The sequence below is a fragment of the Halichondria panicea genome, chromosome 1 (genome assembly GCF_963675165.1).
Source record: "Halichondria panicea chromosome 1, odHalPani1.1, whole genome shotgun sequence".
Lineage (NCBI taxonomy): Eukaryota > Metazoa > Porifera > Demospongiae > Suberitida > Halichondriidae > Halichondria > Halichondria panicea.
In genome coordinates, this window is record NC_087377.1 from 9,963,279 (window position 1) to 9,977,059 (window position 13,781).

General features: G+C 39.5%; 2 protein-coding genes and 1 long non-coding RNA gene across 4 annotated transcripts in view; 2 read left to right on the top strand and 1 right to left on the bottom strand.

Moving 5' to 3' along the window:
• Positions 1-330: 330 nt before the first annotated feature.
• LOC135344874 (uncharacterized) lies at positions 331-1,490 on the bottom strand. The gene is made up of 2 exons (XR_010397564.1): positions 1,415-1,490; positions 331-945 (listed from the first exon to the last, which is right to left on the bottom strand). It is a non-coding gene; the product is annotated as an uncharacterized LOC135344874 (long non-coding RNA).
• Positions 1,491-2,677: 1,187 nt separating this feature from the next.
• Positions 2,678-13,781, top strand: part of LOC135344329 (uncharacterized) — a 53,283-nt gene continuing 42,179 nt past the window's right edge. Inside the window, exon 1 of the mRNA XM_064541508.1 lies at positions 2,678-2,715. The gene's annotated coding sequence lies outside the window, so the exon portion shown is untranslated. The remainder of the gene's footprint in view (positions 2,716-13,781) is intronic.
• On the top strand, positions 2,730-11,905 carry LOC135344459 (uncharacterized). Of its 2 annotated transcripts, none has more exons than XM_064541672.1 (10): positions 2,730-2,866; positions 2,965-3,294; positions 3,350-3,616; positions 6,730-6,815; positions 8,258-8,468; positions 8,607-8,707; positions 10,246-10,480; positions 11,334-11,542; positions 11,605-11,666; positions 11,716-11,905. In XM_064541672.1, coding segments are annotated over exons 1-10 (1,602 nt in total). In that variant the 5' UTR covers positions 2,730-2,766; the 3' UTR covers positions 11,717-11,905. The 2 variants fall into 2 exon arrangements, with proteins under 2 accessions (XP_064397742.1, XP_064397750.1); XM_064541680.1 differs by having other exon boundaries at positions 10,246-10,474; positions 11,716-11,904.

Sequence of the window (13,781 nt, forward strand, 5' to 3'; positions counted from 1 at the left end):
GTACTATGGTCACCCATAGATAGTAGAGGAAGGGGATTGTGAACGAGATCACGTGAACTCAATTTCATGGGATTGTCCGTGTTAGACAGAAGCATTAGCAGAATGGCCGGAAGTAGACAGGAAGTATATAGATCTGTGTTGCTGGGTATGGTTGCAGCCTCCTCTGTGGGCCCTCCTGCTAGTGAAGACATATCAAGGAAGTAGGACTCTGAGCTATGTGTGTATGCAAGCTTTTAGTTTTGAAATTATTTTTTTGTAGGTTCTTTCTACTCTGGAAATGTGTCCATGCTCTACAATTATACAATATAAAATATCCATGACAACTCATCATCAGATTCTATATAACATTATTATGAACTGCAGACAAGCCATGACATTGTAAAGATACACGTACATTATGAACGATATGAGTCAGAATGTGTTGTCAGAGTCCGGTCTTCTGCGTTTGGGTAACGGTTCGTGAACAATTTTTTGACAGAACTTACCTGATCAACTATAATATATAGTGTAGAAGAGTGATGCTTTCACAAATCCATTTAAGGCCAGGATTTTCATCACAAAAGTTCAGGGAATCGATGGATCTCAATCAAAATAGCACAGAACGCTGGTGAAGGTAACTTAGGTTGAAAGAACTGGAGTGATGAGTTGATAGAGGGGGTGTAAGGGTATATTCAGAACGTACTGACAAGTTCCAAATGAGCTGGCACTGAACACACAAGGTGACGATGGCATCAACTCTTGGAAGCTTGACAATGGTGAGCACGTTCTTGATGGCAATTAGTTCAACACTGACTTAGCAACCAAGAAGTGGAGAGATTCAAGAGTTGCTGGTCGACTCAGGTAAAGGCTGATGAGAACAGACGGGGGATGTCTGCTGCTTCTTGCTTTTCTTTCGCTGAAAAAAACGCAATTTCTGACTTCCCATGCCCATTGTTACAATCACACCTGTGTGGGAAAAGAGCAACATGACATTTTCACACCTTTTCATTGAGGCAAAATTCTTCTTTCGAGTTAGTACAGCTACTATGTAATAGCTATTCTCATAGAGTAAAGCTAAGAGAATCAGAAAATTCACACTAAAACTTTCAATTGTGAACAGTCAGATCATGACACCCCGCACAAAGAAGGCACCCTACTCGACCTATTCCACAAAATTGAAGAACAACAAAAAGCTTGAACAGCAAAAAAAGTAGCTATCCTGTTAAAGCTCAAGTCAAGGAAACAGCCAATGTACTTACTAGCTTCTAAAACTGTATCAGAACCTAGATTCTCCCCAAACAGTGCTAAAAACAGGTAAATGGTGAGTCATAGCTAACTTGTAGCTCAACAGGTGTATCTTTTTACTTTAAACGCTCAAAATATTGTTAATATAGATTACTACTGACATTAAAGCTCTTAGATAGTCATTTCTTACCTTTAGAAGCGAGTAAAACTCTGAAAAGTCTTTAGCCCGCTCAAAATTAGCCATTTCGCGGTCTAACGCGGATAGACCTCAGCTCTCATGTAGGATCTATACTATAGCGCACGTGATCTCGTTCACAATCCCCTTCCTCTACTATCTATGGGTCACCCACGTGGTTGATTAGTGTCAAGAGAGAGAAATCGCCATCACAACTCTAGGCTCATACAAGGCCAGGAGCACTGATCTTACTGAGATGGTATCAAACAAGCGTCTGGAAGCAAGTAGACTTGCCAGAGCCGGTAGGTACTGACAGAAAAACGCCCACCACCCTACCACAGTACAAAAGAAGACAAAACCTGACTTTTCAACACTGGAGAGAGCTTGAGCAAGAGCAGAACAGAAGTAGAAGCCATCACAACAAAACTGGTCACTAGTCTAGGTCATAAATGTTGTAAGTAGCTGTGTTATTTTATTAAAACTGCTGTGATTTGTGCAATGACATCATTGTAAAATAATTATACTATAATTATACTGACTAATTTACTAAGATATCAGAGGAGGTTGGTCACGATTGTTAATTAATCTTCTAATTTTCTTTGTAACGTCCAATTCCTACAGTAAAATGCACAGAAGCCATTGAAAGAACCCCAACCTACCCAACCCGCTGAGTCAGCACTTTTATCTTATTTTGGCATTCTTGAACGTTTATCTGTCTTGTATTACGTCTCCTGTTAGTCTAGGAGTCGTAGTAGTTTAAAACTATCGTTGCTACACCTGCTATATTAAGACAGGAGTCAAAGAAACAAGGAAAGTGCAGCAACAACTGGAACTTTGTGACTAATCTTAGTTTCTGGCTTATTACTTCGAGTATATGACTATGCTACTCACTTTCTAGTATCACTTGTTAGCATCATTTCCTACAAGTATAAAAGGCTATGATCGTTTGCAGCCTTTTGGCTTAGCTAGGATAGCTACTTTCTCTCAAGTTTCCACGGAATTGGAGGTTACAAATAAAATTAGAAGATTAATTAACAATCGTGACCAACCTCCTCTGCTAAGATATCTTGATCCCCAAGAATCTTGGGGCAATTGACGCATGCGCAGACAGTGTATACCAGGTCGTCTTTCTCAATTGAGAGCGGCCTGGAATCGAGGCTAATAGGGTGACTCAAGTAATTATCGTTATCGGTAAAGATCATTAATGAAAAAAGCACAACTAACACTGGGACTTCTACCGGAAATGAATCAGATTAGTTTTGCAGCAGGATACAAACACACCAATATAAAGTTGATCAAGTGGAGAATTCTCTAGTCTACATTTAATTTCATATCTTTCAAGTTTTGCACTTCAGTGAACTGACTCTATGGAGTTTGGATATTGTAAGGCAGCAGTCAGCAAGACTCTAACCATGATTGCTCTACACGTGGTTTTCCTTTGTGTCTTTGCTGCTGCAGAAGATGAAGGTAACAAAACACAGCTAGATCCACTGAGGGTTAACCCCACTGAGCCAATAAGCTCTGAATGCAAGATAATGCCTGTCTGTTCATTATCTTGCATGCAGCAAATGTGATCAGTTTTCAACCAGAGAGAGACCTAATACCTGTTGGTCAACCAATGAGCTATACCTGCAAGGTTAAGGGTCGTGCGGTATGGGAGTTTGGTACTTATTACTACAATACAGCCTCCAGCGACTTTGTGGGGAATAGAAGCAATCTAAATGATGGAGTGAACATCACTGACTTTACTGATGCAAGTGGCAATCATCTCTCCAAATTATTTCTTTCTTCGTCCATTGTACAAAGTCTGAATGATACAGACATGGCCTGTGGTGCAACAACAAGTCTAACCTTAAGACCAACTGAATACGAGCAGTTTAGAGTTAAAGTTTTCAGTAAGTTTTCAGGTTTATTGCACATCAGAAACTAATTCATACCCCCCCCCCACAGGTTCCCCCACTTCCCCTGGCAATGTGAGAGTGGTGTCAGAGAGGCAGAAAGAGGTCACTTTGACGTGGGAACCTTCGTTCCTGCCGTTCAACATCTCCCCTCAGTACAAGGTGTATGTAGACGGTGTCGTCGAAGCTACGATGGAAAAGCCTTCTTTTGTGTTCTCAAGATCGGAGCACTCGTGTGATTCTCACCAGATACAAGTTGAGGCGTACAATGAAGTTGGCAGTATCACCTCGGAGCACATTGAAGTGGTTTTACCTGCAGGTGTGTGTGTGTGTGTGTGTGTGTGTGTGTGTGTGTGTGTGTGTGTGTGTGTGTGTGTGTGTGTGTGTGTGTGTGTGTGTGTGTGTGTGTGTGTGTGTGTGTGTGTGTGTGTGTGTGTGTGTGTGTGTGTGTGTGTGTGTGTGTGTGTGTGTGTGTGTGTGTGTGTGTGTGTGTGTGTGTGTGTGTGTGTGTGTGTGTGTGTGTGTGTGTGTGTGTGTGTGTGTGTGTGTGTGTGTGTGTGTGTGTGTGTGTGTGTGTGTGTGTGTGTGTGTGTGTGTGTGTGTGTGTGTGGTGTGTGTGTGTGTGTGTGTGTGTGTGTGTGCAACATGTATACATGTATATAGATACTTGTTCAGTGCATGATACAGTTACTCCATGCAAGCCATATATTCATTCTGGTCATAGCATGCAGTCAGTCAAGTTATTAAGACTTCAAGACCATGCACAAGTACAGTGCATCCAGTACAGTGCATCCAGTCTAAAGAGTAGAATACTAAAAATGTGTGAGTAGTTGTACTTAAATGTAAATATCTTATGATTGGAACATTTTAAAGAAAATCTGCTGATACCATTGTGTAGTCTAATGAATAAGCTACAATATATCCAAAATGTTTTCCATGACAACATAAGGTGGTGGGTTTGTGGTGATTAATAAAACAGTACCCAATTGTTATAGTGTAATCGGTTAGGGAGAGAAAAGGCCAACGGTTTCCGGCTAAGGTTTGGAACTTTGTCACAACATCTATAGATAGTTTGGCTATCTTATGAAAGATTCGATGTTACTTAAATATCTACACATCCTCTGCAGTGCTCAAAATTGCTAGTTTTTAGTGCGGTTAGGGAGAGATTTGAAGAAAATCTTACGGCTAAGGTCTAAAATTACACGGAGTAAGCTTGAATAAATTGTCTGGCTTTTGATAAGAAAAATTTTTCCAGAAATACTTTAGTTCCGGAGATAATTGATGTTACGCACATTTTTTTACGATCACCCCCATTATCACCTAAAATTATTTCCCACTACAACAACTTTTGGGGAAATATTTTTGAATCATGTTGTAGCTTATTCTTTTACCTATACAATGGTATCAGCACAATTTCTTAGAAATGTTCCAATCTTGAGATACATTTAAGTACAACTACTCACCTATTTTGTATTCTACTCTCTAGACTGGATGCACTGTACAATTAAAATGTGCAATATTCTTGCTGCACAAAGTTTTGCAAGCATCATGTATTATGACGTAATAACACACGTCACTGAAGGCTGATAGAGCTCTGTCAAAATAATAAGGAATAAACAGGAGAAACATAATTATGGCTTAAGCTGCCTTACAGGTTGGCTTACAATATAGACACAAAAAATAGATGCTATTTTTATCACTTCTAAATGTGTAGTCATAATTATAGCACCTACGGTATATACACTGTGACAGCATAGATAGAAGAAGGAAAGGAATTGGAAACGCAGTAGAACCCCTGTACTATAGGCTAGTTGCGTCATGTGAAAGGAAATGCCATATACTTAACCCCTAAAGCACTATAATTTAACCTGGTTCCACATGGGGAAACCTCAGCTCCAAGAACAAACGAAGATAATAATTATTAACACAAAAAGAGGCAATTATGGATAGTATCAAGTTTGTATTTCATGTTCAAGAAGAAGAGAAGAAGTTGACTGCCAGAGAGACGGTCCAGACTCCCTGAAAGCTTCTGGGAGTCTTCTAGAGCTTTGTGATTTCTATGATAAACACACCATGTACCATGGATAGAAGACACCAATCATTACACTATAATTATACAACAATTTTATCATGACATTTAACAATGCTCATACTTAGCACATGTATGTTGGTAAAGAAAGATTGATCTAGATACAGAAATGCTCGATTTATCCGGCACAAGTTCTCCTTGGCTTGACTTGAAAGGACCACTTCTATCTTTGTCTAGCATTCCATACTCCCTCTTCAGGTTCCCCATGTCCTGTGTTTGAACTGCTGATAATCATAATACACAGTACAGTCATGTACTTATGGGCATAACATAATTATAATAATGCCACAATAATTATTGTATAAAACCACAACTAAAACAAGTGATTGAGCCTTCATAAAAAAGTGTATAGCTATCTAACTGTGCTATTCCCATTCTACTGTTAATAACGTATGCTACTGTAAAACTATAGTGCTATTGCTCATTGCTGGATAAGGTAAGGAACGGAAACATGCTGCTATATTTTGTTCTGTTTGTACAATTATTATGTTTGCTGAAGTACCTAGGAAAAATCTACAAAGTAGCTATTCCCATTCTATACGCTATATATAGGCTTTCTCTTCATACTAAATACAGCCTATTACACAAACTAGGGGTGATGATATAGGAACAAAACTTACAATATAGCAGAAATCCAAGAGAAAACTCCTTGTAACTCAGTAGCTATAGGAATCTGTAGGTAGTCTGCTATGGCTCAGCATAGCCCCGTGGGTGTTGACTACCCAATACATAGCTAGAATTTCCCATAAAACGATAAACGCTTCAGACAGTGGGTGAGTTTCCAGCTTTCCAGTAGCTCAACAAGCGCAACTATATAGCCTCTAAAACCATGTTATGAAGTCACACGTACAATTGATAGAGCATCACGTGATGCGTTTCCAATCCCCTTCTTCTATCTATGGTGACAGTAATTGCTGATGTGTGATGTGTGAAATTATATATAGTAAAATGTGATCTACAGTAACTGAATAAAAAAACTAGTGACCGCTGTGTGAGCTTGCCCAAGACTTACAAATGAAACATTCGTCTCATTTTACTTGCACTGTACTTTACTTGTCCCTTATATGATAGTGAACAAATAATCTCTGAATGGCATTTTTCAATAATGCAATTTCATAGCAACCAACTTCAAACGATCATAACTTATAATGTCATAGAATGAGGTACATGTATGTGCAGACTAAGCGTAGCATTGCATAGGCATTTCTCTACTCTAATACTATAATATGTATAGAGATCTCAACTTTTTTAGATCAAGCCAAGTAGTCCCTTTTCTCAGATTGCATGATCACAGATCGATAATCCTCTCCGTGTGATACCTTCACTCCTCTATATATTCACAGTTCCTGAGGTGGATGCACTGAGTGACAGCATCTCTACCGATATTACAAAGAGTGGTGCTCAAGTTCAAGTCACAGTTTCTTTTGACGTGAGTTTGACATAATTTTACCAGTAACTCCATACTATGCATGTATGAGTGACATGTTTTCCTATAATTATGTATACTGTAATGATCGACCGGTAACTCCCATCTTCATTAGTTTGAGCTATGTGGTACCGGGTGTTGTTGAACTTGACTATAGTTGTTGACACTGAGCTAGTATACAAATGAAGTTTTCACGCGCATAAAAAGGTGAATTCATAGTGTGTTATGTTGTGTTAAACTGCATGCATGCTGTTTTAGTTCTGAAATGCAAGTAAGAGTTTCTATAGCTTCTGTAGTCACATTTTCTGGGTTTTAACTTATGGATTATAATATAAATAATGCTCTGTTCTTGAGTTATGTTTATAATTGCAGCCTTTTCAGAAGAACACGTAGCAAAACTTGTCCATGGAGTGCATGTTGCTACTAAACCCTTTACCTGCCATTGACTTGATTTTGCCTCATAAATGCGTGCCCTGCACTGCGCCCATCAAAAATGTCACAGGCAGTGTACAAAATTACTAAAATCAACCGGGGCCAGCACGTTTCCCTTTGCCTTATACGGCATTTTTAAGGTTTTAGTACCCACCGAGACGTCATTTGGCAAGTAGTTGAGGGTGTTCACCACAGTTTTGGTACCAACCTCATCATGTTCGGATATAGGTGTTGTCCTGCAGTTCCAAGAGTACTTCGAGGCTGTCGAAAACCAAGAATCCTCAGCACATTCCGACCATTATTTGCAAAAAGGGTGGGATTTAATTAGGGTATTGGGTGTGGCTGAGTTGGGTTACTGGGTATAAATGAGGGCCAAAATTAAGGTCAGTGGATGAGAGCTTGAAATTTGGCGAGAATAAAAAAACTCGGCAGGTATACCATATAATAATAATAGCAGGTATATATAATTTTCGTTGGTTCACATTTTCATGAACCACCCATTTATATTTTAAATGTTCGTATAGCTTAAGATAATGACGTTGCGGTAGAATAATTTTAATTTTCGTATAAATAGTCCGCTATACGGCCGTCAGTAATGGTTAAACAGAAAACGTATATAATCATGTAAGTCGGTAAGAGTCTGGCCACTCTAATATAAGTGCCCAACGTACTAGGTTTTTTTATTTTTGTGCGTCACTGGAAAATCAAAACTAATTTTTGTGGTGCTGCAATTAGAAGAAAGACGGTAGATCAATTCTACATGTATATAGACCACTAGGCTCAAACATCAGCACACAAACAAGTTTAACCAGCGCTGCCTTTGATTTTTCCTGGGTCCACCCCTGCATGCATGCATGTACTGTCCACTATAGTGAAGGTCAATTATGCTGCGCATGTCCATTAGCAAAGGTCAACTCTCGGGAATTCCCTGGGCCACCGTACTATTCAGCTCTGTCACATGCATGCAGCTACCATGCATGCATTCTAGCAATGATGTCCTTGCACCCGTACAGCAAGCCGTGTCATGTCCGGCTCACCCGGTAACCAACTACACGGTGACGCTCACCTCAAGCATCTCCACCCCCATCATTCGGACAGTGACCACACCCCCTAAAGACAACGTCTCTATCACAGTGGGGGGTCTGAACGACAACACACTCTACACCTACCAGGTGCACGCTAACAATGCCATTGGAAGTGCAGCCTCAGCAGTGAAAACATTTTGTAAGTGCCTATATATATTTATTACTAAAATGTATAGGAGCTCTTTATATTGCCTAGCTAAAACGTGTTGCGTCCAAATTTGTAAAATATAATAGATCCAGAACTAATTATAATTATACCCCTCCCCCTCCCCCTCAGACACGACTGATGTGCTCAGCGGCACTGCCATGGAGATGAATGAAGGTACACTGTTCCTGCGTTGTGAGTTTGTCCCCGGATCCAACGCACTTGGTTGTCAGGTGAGAGCATAGTAACAGCTGCAGTTCAAAAGAACGGACAGAAGCATGTCGTGCATGTATTGCATTCAGTGCTGCCTAGCTAAACTAGCACTGCTGTAGTTGCCCTGTATATACTACTAGAGACTTAACTTCGTTGTGACCACATATATATATACCGTATGCAGCGGGAAATTTTCGCTATTTGGCTCGAGAAGCCCTCTGTTCGGGCTAAGTGCTCAGCCCTCGAAAAACATGAAATTTTGCTAGCAAAGGAGGTTGGCCACGCGTCATTAATTGTGTGACATTCCTAAGGTCTCTGCTCACGTTACCATAGATACGGAATAGCTGAACATTTTTTTATGGATACTCTTGCTTTGCTAACTTATAACACCCGACTAGCTGTACGTGTCTGTTGTCTGGTTGGACCAAGATTAAAGGGTTTTAGTTTAGCGTGCTATATGTAGCGTGCACTGTATACTGGCTGGCAAGATTCTAGCAAACACTGTATGCACAGTGCATACGATTCCCTCTATTCTGCTACTGCATGGTAACTCGCCAGAATAGAGGGAATCACTGGGGATCGGGTTGGTTAATGTATACTCAAAGTAGCCAGAGAGATACATAAATGTTGCCTTCAGTCTCCAATGACCGTGCAACACCAGCTAGAAGTTTACATAGAAACTTATTGTCAATAAAGCTGTGCCAGCTCAGCAAAAACGTGGTGCACGTGATCGTGTCCAACCTCCTTGGAGATATAGTATAGGCAAGCAAAATGATTCGATGTCTAAACTGTGGCTTACTGTAGACACAGCTATATAATTATACAGTCTATAGATATGTTGCCTGTTTCCATTCGCATTCAAAAAGTTGAAAGTGAAACGGTTATGACTTTCAAAATGCATTCGACAGTATAATTATATTTTCAATTCATACTACAGTATAATTATAGCAACCGTTCTATAGAAGGAGCTAATTGAATTTATCAGTGCTGTTTAAAGCACCTAACTGCATGATATTGTGCAACTCACCTTCAGTTGGTGGCACACACATGATTGTCTCAGGCTCAGTGCTCCAGACTCCAGCATTAGTGCACGTGATGGTGTTGTGTGCAGTCAGTGAGATATAGTATAGGCAAGCAAAATAATTCAATCTCTAAACTGTGGCTTAAATCTATATCTTTCGTAGCTAAATAGGCTTCTCTATATGCCACGCGACGCCCAACTACGCAGATAAGTTAATTACGGCGTCTCTAATACTAGGTGTGGCTTTTGGTAAACCATATTTCAGCGCTTTGCACCGTCTTTCATTTATAATAGCACCCCTTTCTCCAAACCTGGCAACGCCCTAACAATTTGTCCACTTTCTGTTGTGGGGATCACTATTCACTATAGTATAATAGTTATGATCTCTTATCCTATATATAGCTGTTATATATACCATTTCTGGGAAATACATTTTTCATCATGTTGAGGCCTCTATTCCTATGAAATTCTGCCAATACTTTAATTACATGTCTGTTTTTTTTCTATAGCATCTGACCTTTATCTACTCCACTACAGATTAAACTGGAGACCCTCACTCGCCTTGGTAACCTCACTCATTCCCTCTATCGTAGCCAACCAGATGCGGACTCTGTGGACACTGTCATCAACATCACTAACCTCTCCTGTTACGACAAGATGCTCGTGTTTGATATAGAGTCCGACAACACCACCGGTAACCTAGGCATGCCGGGAGAGTTCCATGTCAGTGGCAACAAGCCGTGTATCGCTCCTTTAAACACAGAAGGTAACGGTAAGAAAATAAAAATTGGTCCAATATAGAGCTGACTTAAACTATGTAACATGTACCTAACATCATTCATTTTGTATGGTGAAATTAATCTTTAAGTATTACAAGGACATATAATTATGAGGGTGTACACGCATGTACCGTAATTACGACTCCTCCATAATTTATCCGTACTCAGTTTTATCCTCATCTTATATTGTAAGGCAGTTTCCCAATACTCATGCAGCAGACTGAACTATAATTATAGCTATATTTAATAGTGGTTATTTTCGGAAGTCAGACAATTTTTAATGAGTGATCAGTTTGTGGAATATATTTTCGTTGCTGCATGCACTGTACGTAACGGTAGTCAATGATCGCTTCATTTGTGGGTAAAATATTTGTATTCAGGGATTGGATTCAACCACAAAAACTATGAAGCCCCTCAAAAATTATTGTAACGCTTCAACTTCCGTACTATAAAGAAAAATCGACCTGAGAAGGTTGTATCTGACCGTTTAGCTATGTTTGTTCAACAATTTTTGTGGAGGATTGCTAACCCTCGAAAACAGCGAAAATTAAGCGCCTTTGGTATACTATTATAATTACTAAACGGTTGGATGCAACGTCATTGACAGACCGTATATATAGCGTGAAATTTATTCCACAAAATGTCTTTAGAGGCACTCCACGAAAGTTAAGTGAGCTTTTTGTGCCGTATATATGTTCTGTGTATAAACTGTCCACTGTTGTGGTCACGGGTCACTTGTATAATTATAGTGCCTTGCAATCCAGCAGCAATGGTTCTGCATTCCTTGTATCATGCATAACTACATACTTTCATTAAAAAGTGGTTTTTATCCAATATACGTACCAGATTCTCCAGATTCTACTATTGCGGCTATTTATGGTGGTGCTGTTGGTGGGATACTGGTGTTAGTGTGTCTTATTGGTATCGTCTTGATTGCCTTACTCTTACTGAGGAAAAAGCTATCTAGTGAAGAACAAATAGCTGCTCCAATTTACGAGGAAGTAGGTCTTTCAGGAAATGACATTCAACTCGAGTCCAATGATGCATATGGAAAGGTATACATGTGCACTCATTACGATGTTAACATGCATGTTTTCACAACACCGCATGCATGCAGGCTGTTAGATGCTCCAAGGGTATTCAACTACAATCTAACCAGGCTTATGAACTAGCTATATAGTGAGTTATTTTACGTACCTGTATAGATCTGATAATTATTGTTACTCAGGCTCAATTACAAGCTCATCAAAGGATATGGATTTTAACCAGACGTAGAAAGTCATAATATAGAACTGTTGTAGTAGCTCGAGATACTAGTTGATTCATACTATAATAACTGAACTCATTGTAGAATCAATTGCAATGATCAATGCCATGCATGCATACAGTATTTGATATAAATATGGCACTGCATGCAGATAATGCCAGTATATGAGCACGCAGCACTGCATGTGGTTTACAGTTCAGTAGAGCTCAAAGGAAACTGTCTGGCTTTCATGCAACAAAGTAGCCACCTTATCAAGAGCATGCGCAATGAGCTATGGCAGGCTATCTAGTGTATAAGAAGTCGAACTACAATACCAAAACTGTGCACAAAGTAACATGACTCGCACGTGATGAAGTAGTAATCTTCTATAGTAAATGTTAATCGTGGGGGTGTGTTAATTGAACAATGACATCTGATTTTAGCTATGTAGTCGTTTGCGTTCAACATTCAGAGCTGCTCACTGCACACTGATAGAAGACAATCTCTTCACAAAAATTATCTGAATGGAGACAATAGTCGGGTTGATCCTCCTCTTCACTTGTACTGTTTTACTCACTGTTAACAAATTCTGTGCGTTACGTAATGTATGCGCAAGCTTGCGCAAATGTCATGAGCAACTCGCAATTGACAGGATGTCACATTACTTTGTGCATAGTGTTTGTTTAGAAGTATCAGTAGTTCAACACTCCTCTATACTCTTTCTAATAAGGTCTCAAAAAATACAATTCACTTTTTTTGTAAATTCTGAGCACCACTCTGCTTCAATTTCTATAAACTCCCCTGCTGTTGTGCAGCAGATTTTTCCAGCTTCTTGCCAGGAGGATAATTAGTGGTCTGTGGCCTAGTTTACCATAATTTCTGTTTCATTGGTTGTAGTAACTCGCAAATAATGTTCAGCTTATAAACAATGAATCATGACATACACTCACTCAGAGAGGTACTCAAATACAAAACAGCACGTACTTTACTGGTGTATAGATGAACCGGGAACACAGTCGCTTTATAGGACAATGATATTAAACTTATTATGTATCTATAGCTCATGCTCCTATAATTGTCTACTGAGCATGCATGCACAGTGTTGTGATCTTGTATCCTGAACACATGAGTGAACCTAAAGAATAGTTAACTGTAGCTTTACTTATGCTCTCGTAATCCTAGGCATGACGCTATAATACGGTTTTAGCAATGTTTCTTTATTCAGTATCACTCATTTTCAGAAGGTTTTCCAGAGACGCCGAGACATGTCCATGCATGCACTATATCCATACCACATCACATTATACCAGCAATGAGCTGTGCATTTGCAGGCAATTCGTTGCTTACAATCATTGTACGAATTGCCTGAAAGTTAGTATAGTGTAGGTATAGTCTTCTATACGTGTATAAAAAATCACGAAAAAATTTTACTGGCCGTTTTTTGCTTTCAATCTTTCTCGTTTGTACGAGTACCTATGTCAAAGACAGAAATTGTTCTCGTCAAAGTCAGAAAATTGATCCCTATTATCCCACCATTATTCTCAATACTCGGGAGCTATAGTACCTAAGATAAAATCTGCCAAAGCCTACATAGGTGCATGCTTACTATATATATGTAAAGATCAGAAAATAATCAGAAGTCAAAGAGTGTTGTTGAACTGGCGAGTGTCAATCATACTTTGTTTTAATAACCTGTGATGCATAGTCCCTCTGCTCTGGTATGATCGACAGATGAACCAACTAGAACCTCGGCCAGAAGCTATAGTGCTCGCAATGCATTAGAGAAATAAAGTATTGAGGTGATACTATACGGTAACTGTATTATATGAATGTAAATTAGAGGTACAGTAGAACCTCCATTATCCGGCCCTCCATTATCCGGAACCTCCATTATCCGGCTTGGCAGTTTTCTTTTTATCAGATTAAATAATTCAGAAAATGGGTGTGTCCCTCAAATGCGTATGTGCGTAGCAGCTGTTACCATGGAGACATGCCTGCTTATCTTTTGTGCTTGCGCAGATAACCATGTGGCACTGCTGTTTATCAAT

Excerpts from the sequence above, each read along its gene's own strand:
- LOC135344459 (XM_064541672.1), top strand. The coding sequence starts at position 2,767 with ATGGAGTTTGGATATTGTAAGGCAGCAGTCAGCAAGACTCTAACCATG. Across the intron at positions 3,617-6,729 it reads TGAAGTGGTTTTACCTGCAG|TTCCTGAGGTGGATGCACTG; the intron begins GTGTGTGTGTGT and ends ATATATTCACAG. Across the intron at positions 11,543-11,604 it reads CCAATGATGCATATGGAAAG|GCTGTTAGATGCTCCAAGGG; the intron begins GTATACATGTGC and ends GCATGCATGCAG.